Raw genomic sequence first — 15,559 nt, 5'->3', positions numbered from 1 at the left:
ACCCACTTCTGGGAGACCAGCAAAGCCTGCCTCTTTCCTGTCAGCTTGGCCCCTTAGAAGTCAAGTCTAGCCAAACACACTAGGAGCTTGAATTTGGAAGGCAAGGGAACTCAGAAAAGACACCAACTCTCATAGGGATCCTAAGGCAACTGCCAAGCGAGACTCCTGCATTTCCCAGTCTGGGAGCAGACTCTGCTCCGTGGTGACGGGTTGCACAGTGGTGCACTTTACAGAAGCCCAGGGAGGGCAACTCTATCCAGGCAGGAGAACTGGCTGCTTTCGCTGGGCTGTGGGGAGTTACGAGTCCTCCTGTCCTTGGGCTGGCTTTCCTACAGCACAGCACCTTGTTCTCCTGGTTATTGAAGACCACTCACCTGTCCCAAAACCTCTCTGACAGCATGACTGCAGGCGGATTCCAGCCTGCCTCACAGGCAGAAGAGCCTCTTTATTCACTAGCCTTCACCAGGGACCCATACCCTGGCCTCAGAGGGAAGGCATGGAAAGAAGGCCAGCATGCAAGCATGCAGGGGAGCAGGGCAGGGATAAGATGGCAAAGAAGGCCCCGCCTGCTGTACAGTGGCCCTTCCAAGAGCGCTCTGGCACTAGTGTGAGAGCAGGCTTCTCCTTACCTCTGTGTCTTCAGAGAAGAGAACTCCTCGGAGATGATATGCTTCAAAAAATTGAAGCAGAAGAAGAAAATCTGAAGAAACAAAAGAGCAGCACATATGAAAAGATAGTCTTCTCCAGAGAGAAGAATCTAGGTGGCAGAGTGCCCGGGAGAGGGCAGGCAGCCACCCAGGTCAACCCTCTGCAGGACAGCAGCCCTGTTCTGGGGACCCTGCTGGATAATCTGGTCTGTAAACGTCATGCAGTATGCTATGCGGTATGCGGGGTAGAGAGGGCTTAGCAGGCCAGGCAAGTGCACTTGGCTGGGGCGAGGAAGGAAGGGATCGTGTTTCCTTCCTGGGAATGCAAGGTAAGCCAGGGATTTTTCAAACTCTTCAAATATAACATGCGTGATCTCAAGCTACTGAAAAGGATGAAGAGCACAGCATCTTCTCCCCTTGGCCTCTCCTAAGAATCCCAGGGAGAGAGGCAAACAAAGAAGGACAGCTGGGAGAGATTATTTTGAGGCAAAAAGATTAAATGAACACAAATTAAGGAATACAACGGAAGGGGAAGGGATAAAATTTTGTAGGGGGAGATGCCCAGAAACAGTGGTTCAGGAGAAGCAGGGATGAGGGGCAGCCAGGGTGTGGCTCCTGCTCTGCTCAGGAGCTATGAGAGGCAGGTCTAAATCTGAGGTGGCACAAACAGGAGGCGGCTCCTGACCTCCAGCCACATCCCCGCCACCCTTCTCCCCTCCAGCCATCGCCCTAATCAGATGGACCCCTTTAAATGCACAAAAGGCACAGTCTTTGCAGTTTTTAAGACTCCCCAATGATTCTGAAAGGTATGGTACATGAACCCTTCATGGTATCCCAGAGCCCCATATGATATCCTTAAAAAAAAAAAAAAAAAAAAAAAAAAAAAAAAAAGAGAGAGAGAGAGAGAGAGAGAGAGAGAGAGAGAGTCAGGTCGGTATGAAAATGTGTTACATAAAATTAAACAGGTGGTTTCACCAAAAACTTTTTAGCCTTTAATATGCTAATGTGCTGTGAACCTCAAAAACAAGGGAGGAACAGGGTACTATTTACTAGGCCTCAGTTTTTTTGTTTTCATTTTTTAAAACATCGATGTATTTTTTTTTTTAATGATAATGTCAAGTTTAATCTTCCAAATATACAAGTTGGACCTGTGGAGCATGTTTTGCCTGGGTGCCACACAGCAAACAGAGGTTTCTTGAAATGATCATGGGTAAGGTTAGGAATGGGCCAGGGAAGGGCAGAGGAAAGCCTCAGTCAGAGGGGGCTGGCCAGGGTTGAGACGTGACCTTCAGGGACCCTGTCACACTTCTGAGTTAGCACTCAGCCAACAGGATGGGCTGGTTGTCACCCACACACCAGCAGCTGCCCCAGCACAACTGCCCCTACTGCGCAATCTACTAGACAAATGGAAGCTCTTCGTATCGACCTCCCAGGAACCCCCAGCAAGGGTTATGAATTATAAAAACAGCAAAAACATTTGAATGGTTACATATGAAGTGCTGTTGTGCATCTTTGTCTCAAAGATAGCAGTCGCACCCTCCCCTCAGCCCCCTCCCATCCACCACCCCCACCTACCATCTCCCCTCATCCCCCCCACACCAGATGGAAGAGGAGGCCCCAGGCCATGGGCGCTCCCCACTTGGAGGGCCTGCTGCAGCACAAAGCATCAGTCGGTGTCCTGAGGATCCAGTGGGGCTAAGAGAAAAGCCCATAACCCTGAAAACCCACTCTCTCAGCTGAGGAAAGCCTCTTGCATATGCCGAGAGATGGCCAGAGTTTAAATCCAGACCCCACTGGGCTCAGCCTCATCTTCTGCAGAGAGTCTCTGAAGGCAGAATCTGGCCTGCACTGGGAGTGGGGGACTTGGTATGGAGGGCAGGATGTCCTGGAAAGCCAGTGAGTGTCAAAACGAGTGACTGTGAAGGGGCTTTATGTGCAGATTATAGTACCAAAGTCGGTGTTTCTGACAGTTCACGGAGACCTCTGAAGAACTGGCATATGAGCTCTGCAGCCCTGGCAGATGCAGTAAGTGCTTGGAAATTTGGAAGGGGCAAGGAGAGCTATGAGGGAGGAACAAAAGGAGGCACAAGATAAGATGCCTGGAAAATAAGGCAGCCTCAGGAGAGTGATAAAGATGTTTCAGGAAGATAAGGGGGGAACAGGAGGGCAGGAAAAAAGAGCTAACACTGCATGGTGGCTCCCACGCTGGGCATGTGGACACATTCTCTTTGTGAGGCAGCGGGACCAACAGCAGGAGACTCAAGGTTAATCACATCACCGCAAGGTCACCCAGGTAGTAAGTGGAACAACTTGGATTCAAACTCAGGTCTGACTCTAGGTCTGTGTTCAGGGAAAACAAGGATACTAAAGAGGCAAAGACTGAGAAAAGCAGCAAAAAAGGATGGGTGTGGAGAGGTCAGAGTAGAAAGGAAGAAGGGGCGAGCCCCAGACAGGAAGGAGACCCTGGAGCCCAGCTGACCCTGCCTGCTCTGGGGCTGGGCTGGCAGTGTGGAGCAGGGCAGGACCCCATTTGCATGGACAGCCCTGGGGCTTAAAAGTTGCCAAGTGGGTGTGATGAGAGTAGAGAGGGCGGTGGGGAAGAGCATCTGGGTTTTAGCTGTAAGGATGAGGGGGACGGAAGAGGACTTGTAAATTGGTTCCAGAGCTGAGTGGAGAAAACAAGGTCAGCTGTAAGAAGGATGGCGGGAAAAGGAGCGATGCACGAAGGTCACAGGCAGCGAGTGGGCATGTTATCCCCACAGCGCAGGAAAGGAACCCAGGCTCAGAAGGGGGCTGTGGTGCTGGAGCGTCTCCTGCCATGCTGCCTAACCCCAGCGCACACCGGGAGGGGACTGTCAACACCAAACTGACTGCCATCCTGTCCCTCTTGCGGGTAAAAAAACCCAAGCTCTGGGAGCTCTGGCATGTGCTTGCAGACTGTGAGCAGTACCCACCTCCTCTCCTTTGCTGAGCCGATCCACCAACATGTGCCTGCAACAAAAAGGCAAGGTCACAGAGAGTAGTGCCGAGATAGGGAGGTAAAGGGGGTCCCAAGTCACAGGGACCTCAGACACTGTCACAGAAGCCACTACACACATGTCCACACAGAAACGCAGTTCTCATGGCACTGCCCCCACCCAAAACCTGACATTCCCCAAAGGCTTACCCAAAGAGGAACCAATCATAGGCCACTGTTAGGTAGAGGATCTCAGCAGGCTTCAGGGACGTGTGGATGAGCCCATCCTGGAAGGGACAGGGAAGACGTGCCACAATCAGGAAGATACCTCCCTGAGACAAGGCCCCCTCCTTGTTCCAGGACCTGAACCACAGCTACAAACCTAGTGGCAAGGCTGCCCAACAACCCCCAGAAACAGGGTTAAACACACCACCTCACTCCAAATCTCTACTCCCTGGAGCTATCATCTACTTCCTAATACTCCCGAAGGGTAGATCTTGGTATGGGCCTCTGAATGCTCCCTGAGCCCCCACCCAGCCCATCCGTACTCACAGCCCACAAGGAAAGGCGCAGAAGAGAGATGAAGAGGGGGGTCCGATCCCAGCCTGAGATACAGTGTACTAGCAGCCCGCTGTCGTCTACTCAGGAACCCAGAAGAGAAGCAAACATAGGCTGATGAGAAGGAAACATGCCATCCCCCCTGGCCTGGAGTGAGAACCAGACCTCCCCTAGTCTCCTGCTTCTTGGTGGGGTTCCCCAAGTTCTTCTCCAATCTGGTCCCAGAAAGGGGTGGGGGGTGGGCACCTGTCTGTCTGCAGCACCTCTTTCTTCTGGCTACAGGGTACTGTAAGGGAAGCAGTGATGCCTGGACAGTCCACTCTGCCCAAGTCATCTAGGTGGGGCTGACCTGCACGTCACTGCCCAGCATTTCTAGGGAGGGCACTATGGGTATCTCAGGGGAAGCCAGTTCACTGTACAGGGCTGTCCCAAGAACATTTAGGGTCCCTGGCTGACACCCACCAAACACAGTAGGCTTTCTCTAGTTCCTACAACACCCCACTCTCCGGAAGCCCCCTGAGGGGCAGTACAGAGAATCACTGCCTAGCTCCAGGGACAGGAATGTGACTTTTTTGCAAACCTGGCCACAGTGACTGGTTCAGAGATGGGCCTATGAGCATGAGCTCTGGGACAGAAGCAGTCTGTCTCTTCTGGGGGAGTTTATATGGCAGGAAACAAGTCAGAGATGGTTGTCGGCCATGAAGCTAATTAGACAGTGCGTATGAGAAATGAGAAGAGATTCTTTGTGATATTTGTTAGGCGCCTGGCTCTGCTGTTGTTGGTTATATAAGCTAATGTATTTCCACTTCTTCAAGCAAGTGCAATCCCATGGAATTCCTGACTGATATCAAAAAGTAAGAGTCAGCCTGCTCCAGAGACACCACGTCCTATCCAATCAAAACAGCCAAACGGGGTGGGTGACTGGTCCTCTCTGAGCTTTTGCTTAAACCCAGTAAGAAGCCAGGAGTGATTTCCACTCATCTTTCTGAATTAAAAGGCCATTTTGGCCCCCCACACAACACTGATGCTCAAAAGTCAGCTGACCCCGTGGGGTTCGGATAGTAATGAGTTTATGATTTTGTTTTCTAGGGTTTTGAGGATGTGGAATAAAGCTGCCAATGGAGAAGAGAATCCCCAAATCCTTCTACGACAGAGCAAAAGGTACTTGTGTGGTCCCCGCAAACACACATTCTCAGGGTCACGACCTGGGAACACCCAGGAGATCCAATGGCTTGAGGGCTCAGGTGGAGGCAGACTCACCGTCGCTGTTAATTATGGAAAGCAGCAGTTTCAGGTAGTTTTGTGTTTGTTGCACCAGGTCCCAACTCTGTTGGGGAAGAAAGATAATAGGGGTCTAGAAACAGATACTTAACTCAGACTGGGCATTGGAAGTATTTAAAAAATAAAGTACCCAACGCTCTTGGTCCTAAATACCAGATAACCGGAGATTTCATTCCCCATTCTGAGACCTCCTTTCCCCTTTCCCTGCACCCTCACCCCACGGGTGCCCCCTACTCAGCGAGCTCTATCCCAATGTGACAGTGAGGAAGGGGAAGCCATGCAGAAGCCTGGGCAACCCACCAGCAGCCTCCTCTAGGCCCTGGGCTCCCCACGGGGCTCTCTGGGGGGTTAAAAGCGGCAAACAAAGAGCCCTGAGCTGGTGGCCACTGCTGCCAAACAGAAAGAGCCATTCCTTCTTCTGCTATCACATCACAGAAACCAAGGAAAATATCAATCTTCTCATCTACTACACTTTTCCCACTTTCTACTGCTATTCACTGCATACTGTTTTTTGATGAATAATAAATGTAGTCTGTTGGCAGACAGAATCTTTTAAAACGGGAGGCCCATAAGGTGGAAGACGAAAAATAGGCAAAGGTTGTAAAGAGACTAGGGCCTCTGTTCTAGCTCAAGTAAGAGGCCTAGACCAGATGCTCTTACAAATGGTCCACTCGTAATCTGGAATTCCATGGAGGGGCTTGACCCAGTTCTGCAGTCTCCTTCCCTTCCGTGGGGCAGCCTCTCCACACAGCTGCTTATCAGTGTTCTACGGCTGTGCAGGGTGCGTGGAGAGCGCTTCCCTGGGGGGAGGGTGAACACGGCACCTGTAATTAGCATGGTTTTCCCAGGAACTGAAAACAGGCTCATTTACCTGACCCTCCCACAGCCCCTGGAGAGTTCTGACCCACTTTCTGCAGCCCCAGAGACGGCGCTGCAACACCGCACTAATAAAGTCATTATCTGTAGTAGCACAGGGGTCTCTCCACTCATCTGGCTCAAGCGTGCCACACACACCATTGCCAATAGAGTCCCTCAAAGCTATGGTTCATTCTCACAGGGTGGGGAAGAGCAGGAGGAGGCAAGACCCATGCAGCACAAAGCCCTGGAATGAAGTCAGGTGGGCTGGGGGAAGATGCAGTGGCCAGGAGTGGCAGGACCAGACCAATGACTGAACTGCACAGCTTCAGTCATGGTGGTTATTTGAAGGGGACATTGACAACCAGGGAGAGGCAGCAAATTCACAATGAACCTAGTCCTGGGGTAGGAGCCACAGGCTGGGGAGTGATGGGATGGTAGCGGCCCAAGGTCAGAGCTCAGCTGAGCTGGAGCATTACCCAGCCCTGCCAGACTTCGAAGTTCAGGTTCTTATCAAAGTCATGCTGCACTGCAGAGACTTTTCCCGTAACACCAAAGAAAGAAACAATGGTGCGCGGATTGCAGGAGGTGAGGGAGACCTGAAAAATGTATGAAAACGTCCTCTGACTCTCTTATCCGACTTCCTCCAGGAAAAAGTCTCTGGGTGCAGAGTTGAGCACCTGGCCCCTGCTTATGTTTCTACGCCCGGAGTACTTGTTCCCCTGGCTGGCACTCTCCTCATGCAAAGGCCCAGCCCTGTTATGTTCTCTACAGAGTCATCTTCTGTGGCCGCTGGTCGACACCTGTACTATGCAGGTGACGGTTATGTTGTTGCCTCTTTTCCTAGATCGAGCCCAGTAATGGCAGAAACCATTTTGGCATCTCTGCATCCCCACGGCCTAGTGCTTAGGTACTAGGACACACCTGTAGAATGTTCCTTCGCTACCTATTCACTGTCAGGGGCTAGCTTGAGGAGAAGACACTGGAAGGGGTCTTAGGGCACAGAAAGAAAAAGAAGACCTCTATGGAATTTGGTCTGATTGCAGGGAAGGCAGCAAGACCCTCACAGGTACTGCCAGAGCGCTCCCACTGTGAACATCCCTGAGGGCCCGGACTGGGGCACAGGGGTGAATGATAACTCAGCCCTCAAGGGGCTGCAATCCAGAGAAGGCAAAGTGCAGACTGCTGCAGGTGTGCAGACTGAAAGGAGACCTCTAGGATGCTGCGGGACTGTGTCATTGTGAGACTAGCCTGTTCCATGGGGACCATTAGGGAAGGCTTCTTGGAGGTGGTGACGTACATATAAAAGGGCAGGGAAAGCAGATAAATGTTTCTGGCAGTGAGAATAGCATGTGCAAACCTGGAAAGTGCTCTTCCCGAAGGGGCTGAAAGGAGGCCAGTGTGGCTGGAGGAGAGGATGGCCAGTCTCAAGAACAAGGATGGGACAGGACGAACTGGGTGGGCCACTTAAGGGTCCTGGACTCTATTCTGAGGAAAATGGTAAAAAAAGTCAGTGGTGGGTTTTAGGGAAGGGGATGACAATAATGACCTTGCTCCATGATTTGAGTATTGCTTCCTGTGAGGCCCTATTCAAATGCTTTACATTCACTGTTTCCAGTTGCTCCTCCGTGTGCCCCATGTTCAGACAGGAGATTCACTGAGATGACTGTGGCCTGAACTAGGCAAAGAGATGGAGGCAGGAAGGACCAGAGAGTTTCACCAGGGACAGAGATTTAGAGAACTGGTGGGACCTGGCAACGGATGTGAGGGAAGAAAAGCACTGAAGTTTCAAGTCTGAGCATCTATGTAAATGGTGCCCCAGGGGAGGCATCTAGGCCTTCCTGGGGGTGCTGTAGGTTGTGGCCAGTTCCATTTTGGACAGCTTGTGTTTGAGGTGGCTGCATGGAGGGATGCTTGAGGAAGATGATGTAGATGCAGACTGCCAAGAGAGGCAGTAGGCTAATGGAGTGACTGATGAATGAGATCACTGGGGGAGATGAGGAGGGAGCGGAGTCCTGGACCCCCATGCTGAAGGGACTGAAAGGCCAGAACCTACACCTGGCTGCGGAGGAGGATGGTAGGAGGCCCAGGAAGAACAACAAGCAACTGGAGAGGCAGGACTCTTGGGAGGAAGCCATGCCCTTCTACTTTTGTGTCTGGAACATTATTAGTGTTCACTCCCTTGAGTTAGCTAGCTAGTAGCCTAGTTCTTAATTATCGTCATTAAAATTGGCATTTCAGTTAAGAGGACACTTTCGCACAGTAATCATACTTGAACCTCGCCATGCACTGAAATAGGTGTTGTCAACTCTACTTTCAGAGACAAGTGAGGTCATTTGCTCAAGGCCACAGAGCCCCGCAAAAAAGGCTGAGCAAGCCGGGGCCTAGATCCAGGGCTTGTATTAGACAGGACTCCTTTTTAGAGAAAGAAACGTCCTTGTCAGTGTCAACACATTGAACCCCTACAGTTGCATCTTGTTTGGTAAGTTTATCAGATCCAGTTCGCATCTACATAAGGGGAAAGAATATGCCACAAGGGAGAATAAGTATGACGTGATACCTCTGCATACAATAAATTCAGAAGGAAGCAGGGCCCTTGAACCTGTTCCTTCCCCAGGCTTCTGGGGCACAACAAACAACTGGCCTGCTCGCCTTCCTAAAACTCCTTCTCTTGTAGAAACACCTGCATAAAGACCTGACACCACTCTTAACTCATTCACGCAAACAGTCATGAAGCTCCTGCTTTGTGACTAGGGGCTGAATGTACAAGATAAAATGAGATAAGCACAACCTCTACCTTTACAGACCACTTGCTACCTTGAAGACAAAATCCAAGATCATATGGGGGCACATAGCTGCTTAACAAGTGGGTGGGGCCTCTCTGAGACCTCCCGGATGGAAGGGAACTGTCCAGACCTGGAGGAGGAGGAAGAGGGAAACAGGATGTTTTCAAGGCAGTCACTGGCTGGGCCTTTCCAGCTCTAGGCTCTGTGCATTTCTGTGCTGCACAGGCCATGGTTCCCCATCCTTCAGGAGCTCAGTCTACTGGAGATGGGAAAACAGATCTCTAAATCAGTGACCACAGCTCAGTGGAAAATTCCATGATAGATATACCCAGGGGGTCAATGGGAATGCAGATAAAGACATCCAACCCTGGAAATGTGGGATAAAAGATATTAGGGAAATCTTCCTAGAATGAATATCCAGGCCAAATCCTGAAGGCAATGTCTCAGCCAGGCAAGAGGAGGCTGGGAGGTAGCCCAGACCGAGGTGACAGATGCGGGGAAGGTGGTGGGAGAACAAGGCTACTTGTCCTGGGTGAAGCAAGTAGCCAGGAGATGGCCGACAGCCTTCGAACTTGTACAGAGGACTAAACACAGCAGAGAGATGGCTCCATCCAGGGAGGCTGAGGCCTCTTCCATGTTAGACAAAGAGGAGCACAATGGAAATAATTTTAAAGTTTCTATAATCAAATGGGGTCAGGCAGCTCTGCACTTCCTCTGGCAGAACATGCATTTAAAAGGAAAAATGAAAAGTCACTAAAGCCCAGGGCTAGAAAGCAGCCACCAAGAGGTCCTCTGGAAAAAGAACCCCCTGGTGGATGCAAATCCTCGAGTGAGTCACGTTCAGAAAGCGTGTATTTTCTGGGCCAAGAGCAAATCAGAAGTCAGAAAGTTAAACAGACAATAAGTTCCTTTTTTCCTAGGCTGTGAAAGGTCAAAGGGCACCAGCCAGCTCTTCAGTTATCTGCATGACGGACTTGTGGGACAGGCATCAACGGTCCCCTTGGCTCCTTCCCCTACTCTGCCCTGCTAGAGTCAGGCCCCTCACCTGATACTGGCTCCAGTCAATGTTTAGAGAGCAAGTCAGGAAGTCGGGAATGCTCAATGGGGCATCGACGTAGTCCTGGGGACAGAAAAAGACACCTGTGAGATGCAGGCTGGCCATGAGAAGCCATGGTGACAGGGCAGGTTGTGGCCCTGAAGGTGTGGCTACCACAGGCAGGTATGCTGTCCCTTCACAGTGCTTGCCTTCTCTGGGCCCGACGCCTCTGCTACGCTGGGAGCGAGGGCTTAAAAATGAGAGGGACCAGACACTGCTGCCAAGCAGAGCTTTTCAGCTGGCCGTTCGACCGTTTACTGCTGAGACCGATGTGAGTGACCTGCATGCAGCCTCCAGCAGGCTCCTGTGGCCTGCTCCCCCTGGCTGGGGAAGGGACAGAGTGCTGGTCCTCCTCTTGACACAGACAGCGGAGCAAAGAGGAAGGACCTTTCCTACCTTGTCCCTGGAAACTCCTTTAAAGAAAGGGAAAAACTAAAGGGAGACAGTAAAGTCTATATGATGAGAATGTAAACATTTATATACAAGAAGAGAGAGAGAAAATAATGAGATTCATTCAGGGAAGAGACAAGAAAGAAAAAGGGTAGTTGTTTTCTCCAAAAAGATTGCTAGCTGCTCTCCACAGTCTCCCTTTACAAAGAAACATTAAGACCCAAGTTGACAAATGTTATTGTTCATACCTGCTTCCAGTTAAAAATGAGCCCTTCAGCCATGTAATCCCGATCCTTATATTCTTTGAAAAATTCACAGCCTGGAAAAGAAGGGCAGAGTTATGACACCACTCTTTCCAGCCCAGTCTCCTGAGATGCCCGAGTGCTGGCAGACCATGGTGGCCACCAGCTCACACACTCCTCCACACCGGTAGGCCCCAGATGAAGTCACAGCTAACACGACGTATGTGCGTAGGGTGGGGTAGGCAGAAAGGAAATAAAATGGGCAGGTGAGAGAGAGAGAACAGGCCTCCTAAGCTCCTCTGGTTTCTAGTTACATGCCTTCCTGAGGACGTATGACCTGACTGCACGCCTCTCTGTATCTCTCCCCATCTGTGCTTGCTGATTATTTGGCCACTTCTCCTTTGTTTCAGGTCCCTTTGTCCTACATGCCCCTGAAGTGCCAACAGCCAGCAAACAAAACACGTTTTACCACCTGAGCCCTGTCAGCACCATCTCAGCCATTTATGCAGTTACAGGAGATCACCGCCCTCTGCTCTGATCCCAACCCTGCAGGCTTTCGGTGAGGACCAACACTGACATCCTGGAAAGGACCGCAGACAGTGCCTGAAATGGACAGGTGCTCAGGAGACACGCCTCTCTCCAACAAACCTGGCCAAGGGGTACTTTGCCGGAAAAATTTTACAAAACTCCACTAGGGTAAACCCTCAAGAACATGGATCGGAACAGTGGAGAGAAAGGGCTTCGGCAGCATTCCCAGCTTCAAATCTCAACTTTTTGCGTAGCTCTGTGACTGAGAACAAGTTGTTTAAATTCTCTAAGCCTTGATTTTCTCATTTGTAACACAGTAAGGAAAAAACGAAGTAACACACATGAAATACCTGGCAGAGCACGGGTACACACGGCACTCAATGGCAGCATGCCACTATCGCCACGCTGCTGCAGCGAGAGCCCACAGTGCCAGCCCTGCGGCTTAGTCGCCTGCTTGGTTCAGAAAGAGTGAGGCTTGCTCTCACACCACTGCACAGTGAGCACCCGTGGGCTGCTGGGGCTTCAGGCCACAAGGACAGGAAAGAGGCACTTTGAAAGGAACTTCTTGCAGTGATTCTCAGTTCCTCAGCCAGGGCCAACGCAAACTGGAGGGCACGTGGCTTTGGCCATAGGTGCCACTTTGGTGAGATCCCCAAAGGCAAAATAGTTGTCCAAATTCCCTGGAAGTGTCCACAAGCCAAAAACTTCCAATGGAATTCTCTAGCTACTGCTCTGGGGCCAAGTTCCTGTCTGAGGCCCAAGGAAGAAAGAAAAGGTTCCTCTGGAGAAGAAGGTCTGGAGACGCGGGCCGTGTGTTCAGTAGCCTGGGCCCTCCCCTTGCTCATTTTTGCACTCTAATCCCCCAAACCTCACTTCTGCCTCAGAAGTCAGGGAACAATCCTCAGCTATAACACTTCAGCCTATTCTTGGGTGCCTCTTTGGGAGAAAGAAGAAATATAAATACATCAGATAAAGGTACTGAGCTATGAGCCCAGGTTAAGAAGATACCCATTATCTCTCAGAGCTCCTGCGAAGTGCTGTTTTCTCAAACTCAAGTTGCTCAAATCAACAACGTAGACTTTAGGATGAGTTCTGACCAGCCTATGATGCAGAAGTAATTTTTTGTGAGAAACGAATAGAATTAAAATAGACTCGGTACCCAGGGCAATTTCTAACATGCATTACCTGAACAGATTTCTGAACCTACTGAGAGGCCAAGAAATGGGACTGCGTGGAGGGAGAAGAGCCACACTCAAGGAGGAAGCAAATCAGACTCATGCTTGGAGTTTTTGGTGAATCTATTTTGGTGCCGTGAAGGAAGTGCTCCCAGAACACTTCTCACTTTCAAGGGCCCATCTAAGCCCAAGTTGGATTAACAGAACTAGAACTGATACCATTGTAGTTCCTGTCTGGGCCTCAAAGTCATGAGAGGGCTTAAATGAGGCCCTGAAACCTTCGCAAAGCCCATTTCAGTGACCTGGTTTGGATAATGGTAATTTTGTCGTCCCCCCCGACCCCCGCCTTTTAAAAATCCTCTATCAAGGACATGCTTATTGATTTTGGATGGAGGGAAAGAAAGGGGGAGAGTAAGGGAGAAAAACATCGATGTGAGAAACATCAATCAACTGCCTGGCACACACCCCAACCAGGGGCCGAACCCACAACCCAGCATGTGCTCTGACTTTGAGAATGGAACCCACAACCTCTCGGTTTACGGGACGAGGCTCCAACCAGCTGAGACACACTGGCCAGGGCTCTTTTCCTTTTTGTGAATTAATACAAGCATGTGAAGAAATTCAAGAACATGAATACACAAAGTAGAAAGTGCTTCTCATGTCCTCTTACCTGCATGTGCAATGGCGACTCCCCAACCCTTGCCTTTGTTTTCACTGATCCCTCCCACCCTCCCCTCAATATAGAAACTATCAGATGTAGCATATAAACATTTTGGGAAGAACGGGAAAAAATTCACAGAGCATATCATCTTACAATTTTAGCATATTTCCTTCTCAACCTTTTGTGTAAGTACTTTTTCCCTTATGTAGTTGAAATTGTAGCCCTGACTGCTATGGCTCAGTGGATTAAAGGTTGGCCTACAAACTAAACGGTTGCTGGTTCAATTCCTGGTCAGGGCACATGCCTGCATTGTGGGCCAGGCCCCCAGTTTGGGGGCATACAAGAGGCAACCAGTAATTGTTTCTCTCCCTCTTTCTCCCTCCCTCCCCTCTCTCTAAAAATAAATAAATATCTTTTTTAAAAGAAAAAATTGTACCAGTCATCCTTTGATTCGTGGGGGATATGTTCCAAGACCCCCAGTGGATGCCTGAAACCACCCACGGTACTGAACCCTATATGTACTGTTTTTCCTATACATATGAATACTTCATAGCCCCTCGTAGGCATGTCTACGTTGCCAGCATCACTACTCCTGTGCTTTGGGGCCATACTTAAGTAAAATAAGGGTTACTGGAACACAAGCACTGTGATACCATGACAGTCGATCTGAGAGCCGAGATGGCTAGCAAGTGGCTAATGGTCAGGTATAGCGTCAACAGCATGGAAAGGCTGCACAGAGAGATGATTCACATCCTGAGCAGCACAGAGCACGACAGCGTGAGATTTCATCATGCTACTCAGGATGGCATGCAATTTAAAACTTGTGAAGTGTTTATTTCTGGAATCATCCATTTAATATATTCAGATCCTGGTTAGCCACAGATAACCAAAACTGTAGAAAATGAAACTGCAAATAAGGGAGGACTACTTTATATAATTTTGTATCCTGCTTAGCCTCTTAAGCATTGTTCCATGTCAAAAGTTAATGCGTCTTTCCGACTATGCAATACTTCATTCTACCATCAATGGCTGTACCATCATTTAGGTAAATCATTATTCCGATCAATGATGACATTTCCCATGTTTTGCTAGCACAAACAGACATTGTCATGAACATCTTTACCCCCAAGTTAGCTGGATTACGGCCTAATGAATAACTGAGTCAAACACAGGGTGTTAATATTTCGGGAGTCGTAACAAACGCCAAACTACAGCAGAAAGGACATTGTGCTACTGTTCTGGAGCAGTGGTTTTCAAACTTCTAGCAAAACTACTTCGAGCCTAAATATAAACAAAGAAAGTGATGCTTGGTTCCTCAGGCAACACGGACCTTTCCTGTTCCACAGAGTACTTCCGTTGGTGAAGTGTCCTCAAAGTGTCTCCTGGGAGTCGAGAGCCTGATCTGAAAGCCAGATCTACCTGGCAGTTCCAGCTTAAGACGCCATGGTTGGGACACTCCTGTCACAGCGCAGCTCTGATGCCGTCAAGCTCATGCATCACCATTATGTCTGCAGCTGCCTGAAGTGGCTTTTGGGGAGGAGGAGCCCCCCTAAGCTTTATCTCCCATGTACCCGTCATGTGGCCTGGTGTTTACAAACCCCTGTTAGGGATGGGTCTGGCACTTAACTCTGAAATAAGCACCATTATCTTCAGTTTATGGAGGATGCAACCGATGCTCAGAAGGGTTTTAAGGGACTTGTTCAAGGATACACAGTGCTACGGCTGGGACTCAGGCCCAGCTCTGCAAGGCACCAAATGCTAAGCTGGCAGAGAAGAGGGAAGAGACTCTGGTGGAAGTCACTGTAAGAGCACCAGGCTATCCGGGGTTACCAGCTTACAATGATGAGGATACGCTCTCCCCGCTAGGCACTAGATGAACTTGCAGTTCTAACGAGAAGGCCTCCTGGCTATACAGGAAACTGCTGTCACTGGCCTGCCCTTGCTAATGGCTATATGGCTACAAGATGAGGAGACAAGGTCCAGCACAGGACTGAAGGCAGATGCTGGTGCTGGGAAGCAGGAGAGACGTTTCAAGGAGAAAAGTACACTTCCTGCTGTTTGTTGACAAAGTCGTACACTGGTGTCAGGGCTCCTTGGCCTCCCTTGCTGAACAAGCAGGTTATTGCCAGAAAGCTTACACGTTATCAACTGGGCCGACACAGCTTTAGTATCCAGGGCAGAGAATATTGCCCTGGGTACAGGCTGCATACATGTCTATACACCGGAGACAATGCAGCTAGCTCTGTGCACACCGACATGCTCTGCAACGTGGTGAGGCCATCACCAACTATGTACAACTGGGGGCAGAGCAATTATATTCTTCTACCACCGGAACAGCCCTGCCTGGGCCAACTTCAGACACGCAAAGGTTCAGAGCCACTCGG

At 49.9% G+C, this 15,559-nt stretch overlaps 1 protein-coding gene across 5 annotated transcripts in view; it reads right to left on the bottom strand.

Moving 5' to 3' along the window:
• MTMR14 (myotubularin related protein 14) overlaps positions 1–15,559 on the bottom strand; it is a 55,331-nt gene that overhangs the window by 16,214 nt on the left and 23,558 nt on the right. For all 5 annotated transcript variants that reach the window (XM_024556446.3, XM_024556447.3, XM_024556448.3 and 2 more), the window contains 7 exons: positions 10,818–10,888; positions 10,129–10,203; positions 5,422–5,488; positions 4,156–4,241; positions 3,814–3,890; positions 3,602–3,638; positions 630–700 (listed from right to left, as the gene is read on the bottom strand). In XM_024556446.3, coding sequence (XP_024412214.2) covers positions 630–700; positions 3,602–3,638; positions 3,814–3,890; positions 4,156–4,241; positions 5,422–5,488; positions 10,129–10,203; positions 10,818–10,888 — 484 coding nt within the window. The remainder of the gene's footprint in view (positions 1–629; positions 701–3,601; positions 3,639–3,813; positions 3,891–4,155; positions 4,242–5,421; positions 5,489–10,128; positions 10,204–10,817; positions 10,889–15,559) is intronic.

This window comes from Desmodus rotundus, chromosome 8, assembly GCF_022682495.2.
Source record: "Desmodus rotundus isolate HL8 chromosome 8, HLdesRot8A.1, whole genome shotgun sequence".
Taxonomy (NCBI): domain Eukaryota; kingdom Metazoa; phylum Chordata; class Mammalia; order Chiroptera; family Phyllostomidae; genus Desmodus; species Desmodus rotundus.
This window is presented reverse-complemented; position numbering and strand designations above follow the sequence as displayed.